General features: G+C 44.2%; 1 protein-coding gene across 3 annotated transcripts in view; it reads left to right on the top strand.

The window, feature by feature from the left end:
* UNC5A (unc-5 netrin receptor A) overlaps positions 1-16,565 on the top strand; it is a 902,953-nt gene that overhangs the window by 853,824 nt on the left and 32,564 nt on the right. For all 3 annotated transcript variants that reach the window (XM_069244554.1, XM_069244553.1, XM_069244555.1), the window contains one exon: positions 5,950-6,128. In XM_069244554.1, coding sequence (XP_069100655.1) covers positions 5,950-6,128 — 179 coding nt within the window. The remainder of the gene's footprint in view (positions 1-5,949; positions 6,129-16,565) is intronic.

Below are 16,565 nucleotides of genomic sequence, written 5' to 3'. Positions count from 1 at the left end.
TTATCCTGGCTGTACAACACACCCTTAGCGCCAGACTTCACATTGTAAGCCCTCATTTTTGGGATCCTCAATGACGATGAAGGACCTCGCTGCACAGTCTCACCTCATCTCAGTACTGGTGTATTACTTCAGCTGCATGACGCATCTTCCAGCAGCTGAGCCTCGGTCCTCAACCTTGCAGAGTTTTATTTTCAGCAAAGGGGAACCTATATCATTGCCCTTGCCAGGGTACTTTTCCCCCTTCCCCTCTTAACCTGCTTGGAGCAGGGGTTAAATGTGAGTATTAAACTCTAGCCACAAGGAATTACACACAGTTTTACACCTGGTAAAACCAGAACCACACAGTTATTCCCCCTTCCATAAGGTTTAACTCATAATCAGGGCTACGGGAAATTATGACATTTTGTGGCTGTCCCATTTTCTGCATAATTATGGATTTGACAATTTTGCTACATAATCCATCACCTGTTGCATAATCTGCAGAATTTTACAGAAAAAAATTGCTTGTAGCTTTCAATCAAATGTTACTAAATTCACAGTGACACGTGTTGCCACACAATGAAAGGCCCTTTGAAAACGTTAACGGGTTCCTTTACTGTTCCTTATTGTGAATTTGTTTGCTGAACTTGTACTGGTGAGGTAAAATCTTTGCTGGACTGTGTTAACCTGCAGAAAAGTGACAAAATAAGGAAGTAATATCACAAAAGTTGCTGCAGAATGTATCTTTTTTGCCACATAATGTAGTCAATTGTGCTGCGTAATTCTTCTCCCCTGCTGCATAATTCTAGTAGCGCTGGTCATTATTGCATAGTACTGGTGGAGTTTTATCATATGATACTGGAGTCTGCATCCCACCAGTACCATGCACCTCCTCATGAGGGCCCAAGGAAAATAACTTTGATTTACCACTCCTAATTTTCCCATGCCAAGATACAAATTCCTAACTAGACACGTTAATAGAAGTTTTAGCTTTACATAAACAGTGACCAACTGTTAGTCCTTTGCACTTAACAAGCACGGTTTTGGGATGACTCTGTGATATATAAAAGTTGGAGTTTCTCTATAGGCTCTTCCATGTGACACTCCAATGCTTTTGATCTGCTGTCCAGTCAGAAAACATTACCTGTGTATGAGGCCATATATGCTTGTCATGTCAGTGGTGCTGGAGTCCACATATGCAATTTAACTTTCCACCACAGGTGTATTTTGTGTGCAATTTACCATGGAAACCCACTGCAAAAAGAGGATCCTTTCTTACAATTACATTTACCTTTTAACTTGACTTAATGTGCAAAATATTCTTTTGTTTGCAAACGTTAACGAGCGCTACCATTTGCTCCCCATGTGCTGAGTGGTGCAGCTTTGCAGTTTCCCAAAGCTTTTGCAGCTGTGTGCTTTGCACACATGTACCCATGCTAATGTAAATCTGGGGTGTTTTGCTTTACAAAGTTAATGGGTATCATACACTTAGAAGAATACCCTCTTTTTATTCCTTTTCTAGCAACAATGTTTCTTCTGGTTTATGACTTTTTCCCACCTATCACTTGATATGAGGAAACATGATTTACGGTCGTTTTGTCTACATTACCAGCAGAGGCACCACATTGAATTGCATATGGATGACAATGTGCATTCCAACATCGCGCAATAAAATGTTATGTTGGCAAACTGCTGATGTCTGCAATGGAGAAAGTAACTATGTTAGCATAAACTTCATTAATGACACTTTGCAAGTAATGTTTAAAAACAAAAACCCTATAACTGTTGAAATTAAAATTGTCAGGTAAAAATGCCTATGGTGAAAACATACGTGTTCTAAGTCCACAGATAGAACTAACTCACTTTATGCGGGTGACAATGAAACATATTCCTTTCCTAATTCTTACTAAGTGTTTTTTTTTTTCTTTGTTGGTTCAATCCATTCTGCGAAAAAAAATTACAAGATTGGTACGCTCAGGGCAAAATTTCATGAACTTCAATATTGACAGACAATTGTACACTAGTTCAGAGTAATTTTGCACCCAGGCAAACATTTTCAAAGTTTAATATTTAAAAAAAAACATTTGCACAGACGTACCCAGGTAAAGACGACATTTTGTACTAGGCCATTAGTGCACATGGCATTTTAGAATTGGTGCAAAATTCCCAAGTTCTAGTGCTAAATGAACTAGCCCTGATGCCATTTAACGATCTGGCCCTTCAGGATGCCTCTTCTACTGTTGTTGATTTTTGAGTCCCATTCTGCTGTCCTATTCTATAGTCAATCTCGTGCATATCATGACAGGCAAAACAAGTATTTTTTAATCTTTTCACAGAAGTAGACTGTTTTTGCTCATTTAGATTTTCACCCCCTAACTGTACCTCACGACTGTAGATGGAGTCCTGGGTTCTAGTCCCAGGTAGGACATTTGTCCAACAATTGTTTTATTCTGAGAAATGATGCCAGATTCCTTGGAGACACAATATAAACATATGTAATCAAAATAGGTAGAAGGTGAGGGCTTAATTTTACAAATTGTATTGGTGTCTGTGGAATTTTGCTCCAGCGTTTACTGTATTACAATTTTTCCAGCGACAATAACATTGAAAACTAACTACCTGTGAAGAACAAAAATCTTAAATGCATTGACAGATCATCGTAAAGATGCCATTTTATGTTGATTGTTAGAAACTATTGTAATTTGCGTAATATGGAAATAGTGCAAATTTGCTCTGTAATCTCTGTAATCCAGAAAACATAGCACCGTCAGTGGTTGGGCTGGGTCCCCTCATGCTCCTTTGCTCCTAGGCTGGGGCGATATGGGCCCAGCAAATGCTATAACTGCACAGCGAGGACCATTATCATTCTGTATGTCATAATTGGCCAAAGAGAATGATAATGGGCTGATAGCTATCTGTGCCAGGACGGGGAGGGGCTGCTGCAGGCTACTGAGTTCACAGCAGGAAAGCAGGCCGGTCCTGTAGTGAATATTAAACAACTATGGTGCTTTTTGCAGGGAGACAGAGCAGCTCCCCGCAATGCCCACAATTACGGACAAAGGGTGTCAATGAAAGGAATCTTCATGGACAACAGACACGAGACACAAATTACAGACGGTCCATGAAATTTACAGACGGTTGGTCACCCTAGTCCCTGCCTGATTACATCAAATTAAGTATGGCCTCTGAACAAAATTATCTTCACCTCCCCAACTCATGTGAAACACACACAGATTAGATACTCACCCTGGTGCTAAGTTGTTTGTTGGAGGTTCAGTTAATAGTGTGTAGCGGGAGAGGGAGAGCAGGCTAATGGGGTGTTCAGAAAGCAGCACTTGCAGCATGTTAAACAAGCATTTGCAAAGCAATAGGTCTCGCATATTTAGAACAAGATAATTGTCATCTTTTGACAACAGCGCCTGCGAGTAAAAACAAAAGAAAGCATGCACTAAAACTGAGAAAAGACGACATGCCAAAATTAAAGAAAGCTTTACAAAATAAAACTTTCCAATTTTGTTTGTCCTGACTGGCACGTTTTTGCCTGTCATAAGCCTCCTGTTTGCAGGGCACTGGAAGCTAAAAAGAACAAATAGTACCTCGATGACGTCAGCAGCAGCGGGCGGGCACTAATTAAGTTGAATCAATTAGTGCTTGATCTTTGCTTCACACAGAGACATGGAAATGATGAAAGGAGTGCTTTGACGAACTATGAGGCTGCAAAGAAGAGTGCCACGCAAACCAACAAATGGTGAGCGACAGGCAGACTCCAAGCCCTCTACTGAACACAACGTTGTCTTGCGTACTAGACAAATGTGCCAGTGCATGCATTCGCAGGCTCGACCCTAGAAATTAGTGAAAATACTTTATTGTGAGTCATTGGAGCCAGGTGACAGCGACGCTACTTTCCTCATCACCTTAAAACAGACAGCTCCTTACGCCTCTCTGAAGACGGGCACCCTGGGCAGTGGCCCAGCTTGCCCAGCCAAAAGCCAGCCCTAGATATGGTCCAGTCTATGTGAGATTTGACATGTCCAGCTGCAGAGGGTCGTACACTCAGTGTAGGGTCTTAATCCCGCTCTTTCTCAAACATACGCTCTCCCTCACCTCTTTGCGGCAATGTCTGCCTTCTCCTCCCCCAGGCTGCAGTCTTGCTCCATCTTTTCCTCGATTCTGCAGTTTCTTCCCCTCTATCCATTCTTCAGTCTCACTCTCTTCTCTCCTCTACTCTGTAGTCTCTCTCCCTCTCGTCCTCTATATTCAGCGCCTTGAGACTCTCACAGGTGAGTAGTTGCGCTTTATAAAAACTGATTGGTTGATTGATTGATTGTGACTGGATTGTAGTCTTGAATATCTAGTACAAAAATATTGAAAGGTAAGCGCACAGACAGAAGTATTGACTTAGGGGCAGATTTATGGAAAGTGGCGCTGCACCGAGTGCAGTGCCACTTTTCCTGCATCCCTTAGCACCCCGCTACCACCACCATGTGCGCACCGCATTTAAAATAAGGCACATCATGGCGCAGGGTAGGGGGCAATAGCGTAATTTCTCACGACGCTATTGATGTACTCTGCAAGAGTAGCACCAAACTATTGGTGCTACTCCTGCAGAATACATAGGGCCCCATTCTAAAGAATGGAAGCCCACTTTTAACGTCTGCTCTTGAGCACGCGTTAAAAGTGCCATAAAAATGGCGCAAGGAAATCTCATAGATTTCCTTACTCCATTTTTCCGGTTCCCCTAACGGAGGAATGCCCCCTTTGCATACATTATGCCTGGCGCAGGCATAATGTAGTGCAAAGGGTTACAGGGTGGTGCAATGCATGCATTGTGCCACCCTGTAGATACAGCGTGGGGATTTCGGCCTAGTTGGGCCACATTAACGTAAAAAATAATGATGTTAATGTGGCGCAAGGTTGCGCTAGGGCATTATTATAAATATGCCCCTTAGTGTTCTTAACTCCTCGTCCTTGAATATATATATATTAATATATATGATGGAGTTACATATAGAAAATCTATACGTACTTACCTTTCGATATTGTGTCTCTGATTACTTTGTCCATGATATTAGTGTCCAACTACATCCTGGAGTCATGATTCAGGAGCCCATCTCACGCTATCTTCTTCTCCATGCTGCAGTCTCCTTTTATCTCTTGCATGTTTTGTGCAATTTCAGGGTTGTTTCAGGCACAAGACGCATTTCCACAGAAAGACAAAAAAAGCGACATGATATATGTTAACAGGTATAAAAATTAATTAAAATATTTTAACAGTCAGTAACAAACATTCGCTGTAGTGAGTTCAAATAAAAACTCAGAGTGACTTTACGAGTATAATCTTATTCCTTAAAAGTATTGGGCTTAGTTTTTTCCTCCATTCAAAACGTAGCGATTTACAAGCAACAGCATCTGGCACAGGCCTTGCCTTTCCACACCACCCGTAGTACATTAGCTAAATTCATAGCACTGTTGCCTGCTGTTATACAAGTTTAATGGTAATCAATGCCACCCGTCTTAAAATTCTAGAAAAAAAAGGCCTTACTTCTGTTTTAAGGGCTGCCCTTATATAGAATTGGATGGTTAAATTGATGCATTTATTTGTTAAGGAAGCTAACTTGTATTTTTCATTTTCATTATAAATTGCCCATTGTAGAGATGTAGTACTTTTGTCTCAATTTTGCGCCTTCCTCCACCCCCTGTCCCTTTCCCAAATATTGTAGTCTACTTTCTAACATCTATTTTTCAATTTCCCTTCATTTTCTTTACTGCAGTTTCCCTCCATCGCCCCATATTCAAATATATCTCTTCTTATTCGTTGTTCCAGAGGGTCTTGCCCCAGGGTCAAGTCTCCAGCCCTTTCTATTTTTATCACTCATCACAGCATCAGTTGGCTCCATTTTGCAGCCCCCTCCAGCCCAGTGTTGTCTCTCAGTCTCTTCCACATCCTAAGCCTTTTGCCTTTCTTTCCAGGACAGCCATCCTATGGACCTTCTGCTCGGTGAGTGTGAGGAGGCATCTGCTGCCCTGGTGGGTCCAAGCGCCTTCAAGATCCCCTTCCTCATTCGTCAGAAGATAATCACCAGCCTGGATGACCCTGGCTCCCACTGCGCAGACTGGCGCATGCTGGCACAGAGACTCAACTTGGACAGGTAAGAGGCTTGACCCTCTATGCCTAGTTGGGGATGGTGCATGGTTATTAGGTATATGATATGCAACTGTGGGCTAATAGCCTGTTCCAGACCTCCCTTTGAAGTGAAGTCTACTCAAAATTCCTATGGAGAAAGGATGTCATTGGTGGTCAATTGGCCACTTACGTACCATAGTCTTCACCCAACAGAGGTTCCCAGTATGCCTCCAGTTAGAGAGTAGCATGTGGGGGCCTGTGTGCTCCGGAGTGTCTCCAATCCATCTCTTAGTAGATAGGTAGTAAATCTCCGGAGCAAGGTTCTTTCTCCACTTCCCATGGAAAGGATCGGGTTCCCCTGACCATTAGAAAATTCACCCCCTTGGCCTGTCATTGTGCAGAACTCCCTGCAGATTATCTCCAAGGGTTGAATATTATCAGTGTACTGGTGTGTAGGGAAAATCCGGAGCTAACGTGACAGGTCAGTGCCCTTGAAGGGTGTACAGGGCTATAGTTTTCCCCCTGTAGACAAGTCAGCCTGTTAATGCAGAAGGTGTGGTTAGAAGAGACAGCCATTTTGCGATGACATGATAGCCAATTGATTGCTGGACAACTAGATCAGAGGCATGCCAACCTGCAGAATGAGCTTGGCAAGCTTTAAAGCTGAGAAAATGCACATGGGTTTTGTCTATGGACAAAGTCATGTAGTTTTAGTTTAACTGGTATATATATTTATGACAAGAAGCTAGGGCGTCTGCCTGAAAATTGGAACAATTGAAGAGCTTTTATTTTTTTTGAAGATCCCAATTTCACCACCTTTTTCACAAGAATGTAGATTTCCCTGGAGACTGTCCTCTATCCAGTCACTCAAGTTATGCACTCACGTACAAAAGGCTTGCAAGATAAATACCAGCACCAGGATATGTCCATCCAGTGATAGTATGGTCAACGATGCTGGTGCAGAGCATTCATCTAGCACACATCAGGTATTGCTGTTCTTCCAAGGCATAGCTCCTTGAACCAAGTCGGTGTTGGCATAAGGAAAACAGGGATTTATGCACTTACTTAATAAAAATTACATACAGGACTTGTTCATTCTCAAATAAACAAATCTTAGAATATTTTTGCACTGGTGATGCACATTGGAAAACATCGGTGGTTCTCTGTCCCTTTATTAATTGTGAGTTTGTTGATGTGGAGAAATCTGAGAATCCATATTTTGCAGGGATCGCTGCTCACGCACTGTACCTTGGTTTCTCCTGTTCAACACTAGTTATGAATCCCCTTGTATTCTATATTTTTTAAGTCTCTATCTTATCTTTGCATGTGCACCGCTATTTTCTTCATTTTATTTTTCATGCAGAGTTAATTTATTTTCTCTTTTTTTTGTTTTAAGTTTGATAGTCTCCAGAAAGCCTCCCTCCTGGAGCCTTAAAAGGCCCTGGGGACCCTATCTCCCAGGGCTGAATGCTCTGTCCCGGGAAACCCACCCCATGGACAGAGTAGTTTCCCTGCTCGCACTAGAAGGGGCAGGCAAGAAGCTACCCTTTTCAAACACGCTGTGATACAATGGCACCCTTTGGTTTACAAAGTTAATATTCTGACTGCTACCTGGCCTTCCCCAGGAGAATGTTGGCCTAAGGAAGTATATCTGACATACTTGAGCCCCCCCTCCCCACAAACACACACACAATATGCCACCATACCTCATGATTGGCAGGGCGTTGTATGTTAATGAAGCTGCCCAGCAAGTTGGCAAGAAGCATGCAGCAATAGACTGAGGGGGTCATTATGAACACGGCAGTGTTTACTGTTTATTTCACTGACCGCCAGCCCCCCTGAGACCCTGCCGGCCACATAATGAACATTCTGCTGGGCTGGCCGGCGGAAACACTGTTTCCGCCCGCCGGCCCAGCAGAATGCATGGACGGAACATTGCCAGCAGCTCCAATGCCGCTGTGCGGTGGGTGCAACTGCACCTGTCGCTCGGATCACTGCTTGTAAATCGGGCAGTGACCTGCGCGATGGGGCACTGCACAGGGGCCCCTGCACTGCCCATGCCAGGTGCATGGGCAGTGCAGGGGATCCCAGTGGGGCTCTGGAGTACCCCTTCCGCCAGCCTTTTCCTGACGGGAGAACCTGCCAGGGAAAGGCTGGTGGCAGAAGGGATCATTATCCGAGGGGCAGCGTTGCTTGCAATTTGCCTAATTACAATTTCCATTTTTGTTAGGCCAATCTGCCCCCAAGGGGGGCAGAAACCACTAGACACCAGGGATTTTTTTTTTATATACGTGCGCATATGGGGCGCGGCCCCTCTGGCAAGGGCCGCTCCCCAGGGGCGCAAAATATTTTTGGGGCAAAATATTTTTAGGCCTTTTCTGACCCCCTTGCGGGCAGATCGGCCTATTGTACTTAGGCCGATCTGCCCCCAAGGGGGGCAGAAACCCCTAGACACCAGGGATATATTTTTGTTTATGTTTACTTTTGTTTTTTATATATGGGGGCGACCCCTTAGGCAAGGGGCGCTCCCCTTGGGGGCAAATTGTATTTAGGCCATTTATGCTCCCATTGGGGGCAGATTGGCCTATTTTTATCAGGCCGATCGCCCCCAAGGGGGGCAGAAACCACTAGGCACCAGGGATTTATTTTTTTCTCGTAAATTTCACGCAAGGGGTGCAACCCCTTAGGCAAGGGTCGTTCCCCTGGGGGTCACATTTATTTTATGCCATTTATGCCCCCATTGGGGGCAGATCGACCTATTTTTATTAGGCTGATCGCCCCCAAAGGGGACAGAAACCACTAGGCACCGGGGATTTTTTTTTGCACCAATTTCACACAGATCGGCCTATTTTTGGAAGGCACATCTGCCCCCAAGGGGGGCAGAAAGCCCATCAGAGACCAGGAAAGATTTTTTTTCAAAATAAGAGGATGGTGGTATGGCCATACCCCCACCCCAAATAAACGGGGCCAAAGTTGTTCTGCCCACCAGTGGGCAGATGGGTCAATTACCTGCCGATCCACACCCTGAGTGGGGCAGAAAGTCTACTAGATGCCAGGGAATAAATAAAAAAAATAGTGTGGTGGTGGCTACCAACCGGTTATGCCCCCACCCCAACAGAAGGTGGTAGCAGTCTTTCAGCTCTCCCCCACACTCTAAAAAATCTTATCCCATGGCAAGCAAGAATACATTTGATTATTTTGGGTTTTGGTTTTACATTTGGGCCATGAGAGCTTGGCTAACTCTCAAAATCGTCCCACTTGGAATGGTGAGGGCTGCACTTTTTGGACTTTGGGACGCTGCCATGTAGAAAAAGTCCACAAGACCTAGACACATCTGAAAACTAAACATCTGGGTGATTCCAGGGTGGTGTGCTTCACATGCACCTCGGACCATTTTCTTACCCACAATGCCCTACAAACCTCCAACTTAGCTGGAAATCACACATTTCCCCCACATTTTTGTGATGGAGCCTTCCGAAATCTGCATGAATCCACAAAATTCTTACCACCCAGCATTTTCTCATCTATACCAATTAAAATCATGCTGCACTTGTCAGCCTAAACATTTTTTTTTTCGAACTGCCCTTTTGGACCCGCTTTGGTTCCCCCTCAATTTCGACACGTTTTTGGCTCTTCCCTGTGACAGGCACTTGGCCCACCTACACAAGTGAGGTATCATTTTTACCGGGATACTGAGGGGAACGTTGGGTGATATGAAATTTGTCCCAGTTCTGTGATCCCCACTGAAATATGGGTAAAATGTGATTTTTTTTTAGCTAAATTTGAGGTTTGCTGAGGATTCTGGGTAAGAAAACATTGGGGGATCCACGCAAGTCACACCTCCCTGGTCTGCCTTGGGTGTCTAGTTTTCAGAAGTGTCTGGGTTTGGTAGGTTTCCCTAGATGGCAGCTGAGTCCAGGACCAAAAACCCAGGTGCCCCACCTCCCACAAAATTAGGTAGTTTTGTATTTGATTATTTTGAGGTGTCCAGATAGTGTTTTGGGGCATTTCCTTTCGCGGGCACTAGGCCTACCCACACAAGTGCAAAGGATTCTGGGTAACAGAACCTGGTAAGAGCCCCACAAGTCACCCCATCTTGGATTCCCACGGGTGTCTAGTTTTCAAACTTACGCAGGTTTGGCAGGTTTCCCTAGGTTCTGGCTGAGCTAGAGGCCAAAATCCACAGCCAGTCACTTTGCAAAAAACAGCTCTGTTTTCTTTGGGAAAATGTGATGTGTCCACGTTGTATTTTGGGGCATTTCCTGTTGCGGGCACTAGGCCAACCCACACAAGTGAGGTACTATTTTTATTGGGAGACTTGTGGGAACGCTGGGTAGAAAGAAATTTGTGGCTCTTCTCAGATTCCAGAACTTTCCTTCACCAAAATGTGAGGAAAAATTGGTTTTTTTGGCCACGTTTTGAGGTTTGCAAAGGATTCTGGGTAACAGAACTTGGTGAGAGCCCCACATGTCACCCCATCTTGGATTCCCCTAGGTCTCTAGTTTTCAAAAATGCGCAGGTTTGGTAGGTTTCCCTAGGTGCCTGCTGAGCTAGAGGCCAAAATCCACAGCTAGGCACTTTGCAAAAAACAGCTCTGTTTTCTTTGGGAAAATTTGATGTGTCCTCTTTGTGTTTTGGGGCATTTCCTGTCATGGTGCTAGGCCTACCCGCACAAGTGAGGTACCATTCTTATCGGGAGACTTGGGGGAACACTGGGTGAAAGGAAATTTGTGGCTCTTCTTAGATTCCAGAACTTTCCTTCACGAAAATGTGAGGAAAAAGTGTTTTTTGGCCACATTTTGTGGTTTGCAAAGGATTCTGGGTAACAAAACCTGGTGAGAGCCCCACAAGTCACCCCATCTTGGATTCCCATACGTGTCTAGTTTTAAAAAATGTGCAGGTTTGGTAGGATTCCCTACGTGCCGGCTGAGCTAGAGTCCAAAATCCACAGCTAAGCACTTTGCAAAAAAACAGCTCTGTTTTCTTTGGGAAAATGTGATGTGTCCAGGTTGTGTTTTGGGGCATTTCCTGTCGCGTGCGCTAGGCCTACCCAGCAAGTAAGGTAACATTCTTATCGTGAGACCTGGGGGAACGCTGGGTGGAGGAAATTTGTGGCTCCTCTCAGATTCCAGAACTTTCTGTCACCAAAATGAGAGTAAAAAGTGTTTTTTGGCCATATTTTGAAGTTTGGAAAGGATTCTGGTTAACAGAACCTGGTGAGAGCCACACAAGTCACCCCATCTTCGATTCCTCTAGGTGTCTAGTTTTAAAAAATGTGCAGGTTTGGTAGGTTTTCCCTAGGTGCCGGCTGAGCTAGAGGCCAAAATCCACATCTAGGCACTTTGCAAAAAAACAGGTCTGCTTTCTTTGGGAAAATGTGATGTGTCCAGGTTGTGTTTTGGGGCATTTCCTGTTGCAAGCTCTAGACCTACCCACACAAGTGAGGTACCATTTCTATCGGGAGAATGCCCGGGTTGTGTTTTGGGGCATTTCCTGTCGCGAGTGCTAGGCCTTCCCACAGAAGTGAGGTAACATTTTTATCAGAAGAATTGGGGGAATGCTGTTTAGAAGGAAATTTGTGACTCCTCTCAGATTCCAGAACTTTCTGTCACCGAAATGTGAGGAAAAAGTGTTTTTTGGACAAATTTTGAGGTTTGCAAAGGTTTCTGGGTAACAGAACCTGGTGAAAGCCCCACAAGTCACCCCATCTTGGATTCCCTTCCATGTCTAGTTTTAAAAAATGCACAGGTTTGGTAGGTCTCCCTAGGTGGCGGCTGAGGTAGAGGTCAAAATCTACAGCTAGGCACTTTGCAAAAAACACGTCAGATTTCAATGTAAAAATGTGATGTGTCCATGTTGCGTTTCCTGTCGCAAGCATTAGGCCTACCCACGCAAGTGAGGTACCATTTTTATCGGGAGACTTGGGGGAACACAGAATAGCAAAACAAGTGTTATTGTCCTTGTCTTTCTCTACATTTCTTCCTTCCGAATGTAAGACAGTGTGTAAAAAAGACGTCTATTTGAGAAATGCCCTGTAATTCACATGCTAGTATGGGCACCCTGGAACTCAGAGATGTGCAAATAACCACTGCTGCTCAACACCTTATCTTGTGCCCATTTTGGAAATACAAAGGTTTTCTTGATACCTATTTTTCACTCTTTGTATTTTAGCAAATTAATTGCTGTATACCCGGTATAGAATGAAAACCCATTTCAAGGTTCAGCTCATTTATTGGCTCTGGATGCATAGGGTTCTTAATGAACCTACAAGCCCTATATATCCCCGCAACCAGAAGAGTCCAGCAGACGTAATGGTATATTGCTTCAAAAAATGTGACATCGCAGGAAAACATTACAGAGTAAAACGTGGAGAAAAATTGCAGTTTTTTCACCTCAATTTCAATATTTTTTTATTTCAGCTGTTATTTTCTGTAGGAAACCCTTGTAGGATCTACACAAGTTACCCCTTGCTGAATTCAGAATTCTGTCTACTTTCCAGAAACTTTCATACCGATTTCTGTCACTAACTGGAAGGAGGCTGAAAGCACAAAAAAATATAAAAATGGGATATGTCCCAGTAAAATGCCAAAATTGTGTTAATAAATTGGGTTTTCTGATTCAAGTCTGCCTGTTCCTGAAAGCTGGGAAGATGGTGATTTTAGCATTGCAAACCCTTTGTTGATGCCATTTTCAGGGGAAAAACCACAAGCCGCCTTCTGCAGCCCTTTTTTCCCATTTATTTTTAAAAAAATGAAATTTTCGCTGTATTTTGGCTAATTTCTTGGTCTCCTTCAGGGGTACCCACAAAGTCTGGGAACCTCTAGAATCCCTAAGATGTTGGGAAATAAGGACACAAATTTGGCTTGGGTAGGTGATTTGGACAAGAAGTTATGAGGGTCTAAGCGCGAACTGCCCCAAACAGCCAAAAAAGGCCTGGCACCTGAGGGGGAAAAGCCCTGGCAGGGAAGGGGTTAAAGTTCCAACATGCCCATCACATTGGAACCAACATGTTGATCATCTTAGAATGGTAAAGCAATGATCCACAATAGACAACAGCATTCCATAAAAAGCTGCTTTGTTTAGAGGAAGTGGTCATGCTGCATGCGGCGCACTGCAGATGAAATGAACTGAAAGCAAGTGGCCCATTAGCACTGCCTGTAGCTGTAGTGTCCTCCTAATAAAATAAAAATAAAAAAAAAGAGAAGCAAAGAAATGAAAATGGAAACCGTAAAATGAGGAAAGTGACAACTTAAGGACTGGCCAACCAACCCTGACACTGAAGTCCACTCACTTTCAGGTGGATATGCATATATGATCAAATTTGCTGTCATTCAAAGGGCAAGAGACCCAATGACTGCTATGGACTGAAACATTACCCTATGCAGTACGCTGTCATGAATGGAAGCAGAGTGTAAATGGCAGTCAGATATTACCCTCTATGTTTCTATAAGTGTGTGTATATATGTATGTACATACATGCACACACATATATGTAGATATATTCACTGACTGAAAAAACAAAGTTTAATGTGGCCTTATAGTTAGAAATTGTAATAATAGTTTCTTTACATTAAAACAAAACCCTAGAAGCTGAAAAAACAAAGGTTATAGGGAATTTATTTTTAGGTGAAAATTTCAAGCAAAACCTACTGTTTTAAACGAACAAAACCACTGAAATTCATCAATTATAGTTATCTCAATTAACTAGTGCTTAATTTGTGCTATGGTTTCCGGTGCTTACCACCTGCACTTAATTGTAAATACCGGCACTTATAATAGTCTGCCACATGGTGGTGCCGTTTATGTAATTTAGAGACAAGCACAACAATAGTTGTTTGTTAATTCAATATACCTTAAAAATGACTAATACCTGTCTCCCAAGCAACCCTTTTAGGTTTGTGATTCTGAAATAGCCCTAATAGTCACCTTGGAGGAGCGTGATGGTGAGTTGTTGTGTTGCTACTGTCATTGGCAGTGCTGGCAGGGGCAATGGGTGGTGCAAGCTGCAGTGGCCTCCTGACAAATGCCCTTGCTCTTATTTTTCTACAAAGTGAGCACTACAAGTAACTAAAACTGACTAGTTAAACAAACAAAATCACTGCAATGTGTGCTATGCAACGGGCTTACTATTTGATGTAACAATATAAAGAATGTTGTTTTAAGTATGGCAGACCTAGTGAACTTGTTAAAGGGTCAGAACACCAAAATATAAAAAGCGGGCCTACAGGCTTTATGGAAGGGGTAAAAGTGATTGTCATAAAATATTTTCAATAAAGCATTTACAAAAACATTAACAGGTATCTGAGTATATTTTAAACATTTTTCAATCCACAAAGTGCAGCCATAGGACCAACTGCAAGAGTTCCTGCACTATTGCTAAAAAGCATTCAGTTCCAGCTTGAAGTGCTTTAAAAAATCTAATAAGCTGTCCTGGGGTCATGGATGCAATGATCCAGGAAGCTTACTTCCTGCAGCCCACCACCACTACACCATTTATCAAAAAAGGTAGGTGGTACCCCTTCTAGGGGCACCACCAGCATGAAAAAGTATTTTAAAAAAAAGCCTTGCAGGACATTTTGGGGCGCATCCCAAAAGGAGCAGTGAATATGAAATGAGCAACTACTCCGCTCATTTCACATTCACTTTTTTTAATTTATTTATTTGTTTTCTTTGGTGAGGGTGGCATGCAACTCCTTTCCCTGAGCCTCGGGAACCCCATTCCTCTGGGCTGATCACTTTTTTTTAATATGGAGGGATGATGTGCAGTCCGCTTCCCTAGCCTTTTGAAGACCCCGGGCACCTCCATGCCCTACAGGTGATATTTTTTAATAGGAATTGGGGCATGCGGCCACCCTCCCCTAACCACGTAAGTGCCCCGGGGATCGAATCCCTTAGGGCCAACATTTATGTTTTGGGGAGGTGGGTATGCACCTTCCCTTGCAGTGCCACAAATGGGTACTGGGGACCCCCATACCATAGGCCCAATCATTTTTATTTGCTGAGGGGTCCCCTCTCCCCAAGGCTTCTGAAGGCCCCAGGAACCCTATCCCCCAGTGCAGAAGTTTTCTTTGCAGAAGGAGGCATGGAGCCCCTCCCTGATGCTCTGAAAGGCCCAGGGGCCCCATCCCGGGGTTTGAATAAGTTTTGAGTGAATGGGACGTGGTCAGGGAGACTCTGTACTCTATCCATCCAGTGGCTCCAGGGCCCCATCCCAGGGGCAATGATGTTTCCTGCCTGCAAGATCATGAGCATGGAAAACTTCAGTTCTCTGCCTGTGCTCTTGCGAGCAGGAAATACAAGTTTGCTGCTCCCATTAGGTGGGAACAGATAAACGTAACTGGCTCCCAGTGCACCCGGGATGGGTGTAGGCAGAGGAAGAGGTTCTGTATTTCTTGTGGGTGTCCCGGGTAGGGACCAGCACACCCACAGCATTTGTTGTTGTGGCCCGGGGGGATGGTGTGGCCCAGGGTGTTCCACGGCTTTGGGAGTGTGCCACACGCCTCACACCGCAAAATAAAATCATACCACCCCAAGAGATGTAGTCTCTGAAGATGTTCTACGGCTTGGGAAGGGGGCCAAATGCCCCCTCCACATATTAAGTAATATCAGCCTGGGGGGGGGCACTGATTCCTTCTGAAGGCTCAGGGAGGGTGGTCCGCACACACCAGTCCCCATGTAAAATCATATTGACCTTGGGGTATGGGGTCCCTGGGGCCTTCTGAAGGCTCAGGGATGAGGGCCCACGCCTCCTCCACTTAAATAAATATACCATACCCGGGTCTTAAAAATAGCTCAGGGAGGGAACTATACGCCTCACTCCCCATATAAAATAATATCTGCTCTGTGTAATGGAGTCCACATGCCCCATCCCCATATATAATAAAATCATCCCCATTATATTCTCACAAGAGTACCTAAAACTCAGTTATGGAAATGTGAGCCTTCTGATTGGCCCAGGGAGCTGTGGGCCAATTTACTCCTGCAGGTGCAAGATTCCTGTGGGAGAAAGGTTCTAATTGACTGTCAGGCTGTCAGCAACATGAGAAAATTGTTGCTTGCAGCCATTACAGGACTCGGGGTCTTTGTCCCCTGTCCTAAGTTTTAGAAGTAAAAATAATTTAAGTGGGCTCGGTAGTGATACCCTTCCCCCAAGGACATGTGAAGGGGGAGCCCAGAGGGAAAAATCCCAGGGCCAAAATAAAAAAACATTGGTGGGTTTTGCCATGATCCCGCAGGACTCCTGAGGGATTGCAGCAAACAAAACAAAGAAAATGGCATCCTGCCATTTATTAAAAATATATGGGGAACACACAGCCTCACTCCATGAGCCTTGAAAGGTGCGGGAACCACATCCCCAGGGCTGACTACTGGTTTCCCAGGAATCCCACCCCTGGGACGGAGTGGTTTCCCTGCCTGCAATAGCTGGGGCAGGCAAAAATATGTTTACTCCCACCTGGCAGGT

Source organism: Pleurodeles waltl, chromosome 7, assembly GCF_031143425.1.
Source record: "Pleurodeles waltl isolate 20211129_DDA chromosome 7, aPleWal1.hap1.20221129, whole genome shotgun sequence".
NCBI classification, from domain to species: Eukaryota; Metazoa; Chordata; class Amphibia; order Caudata; family Salamandridae; genus Pleurodeles; species Pleurodeles waltl.
This window is presented reverse-complemented; position numbering and strand designations above follow the sequence as displayed.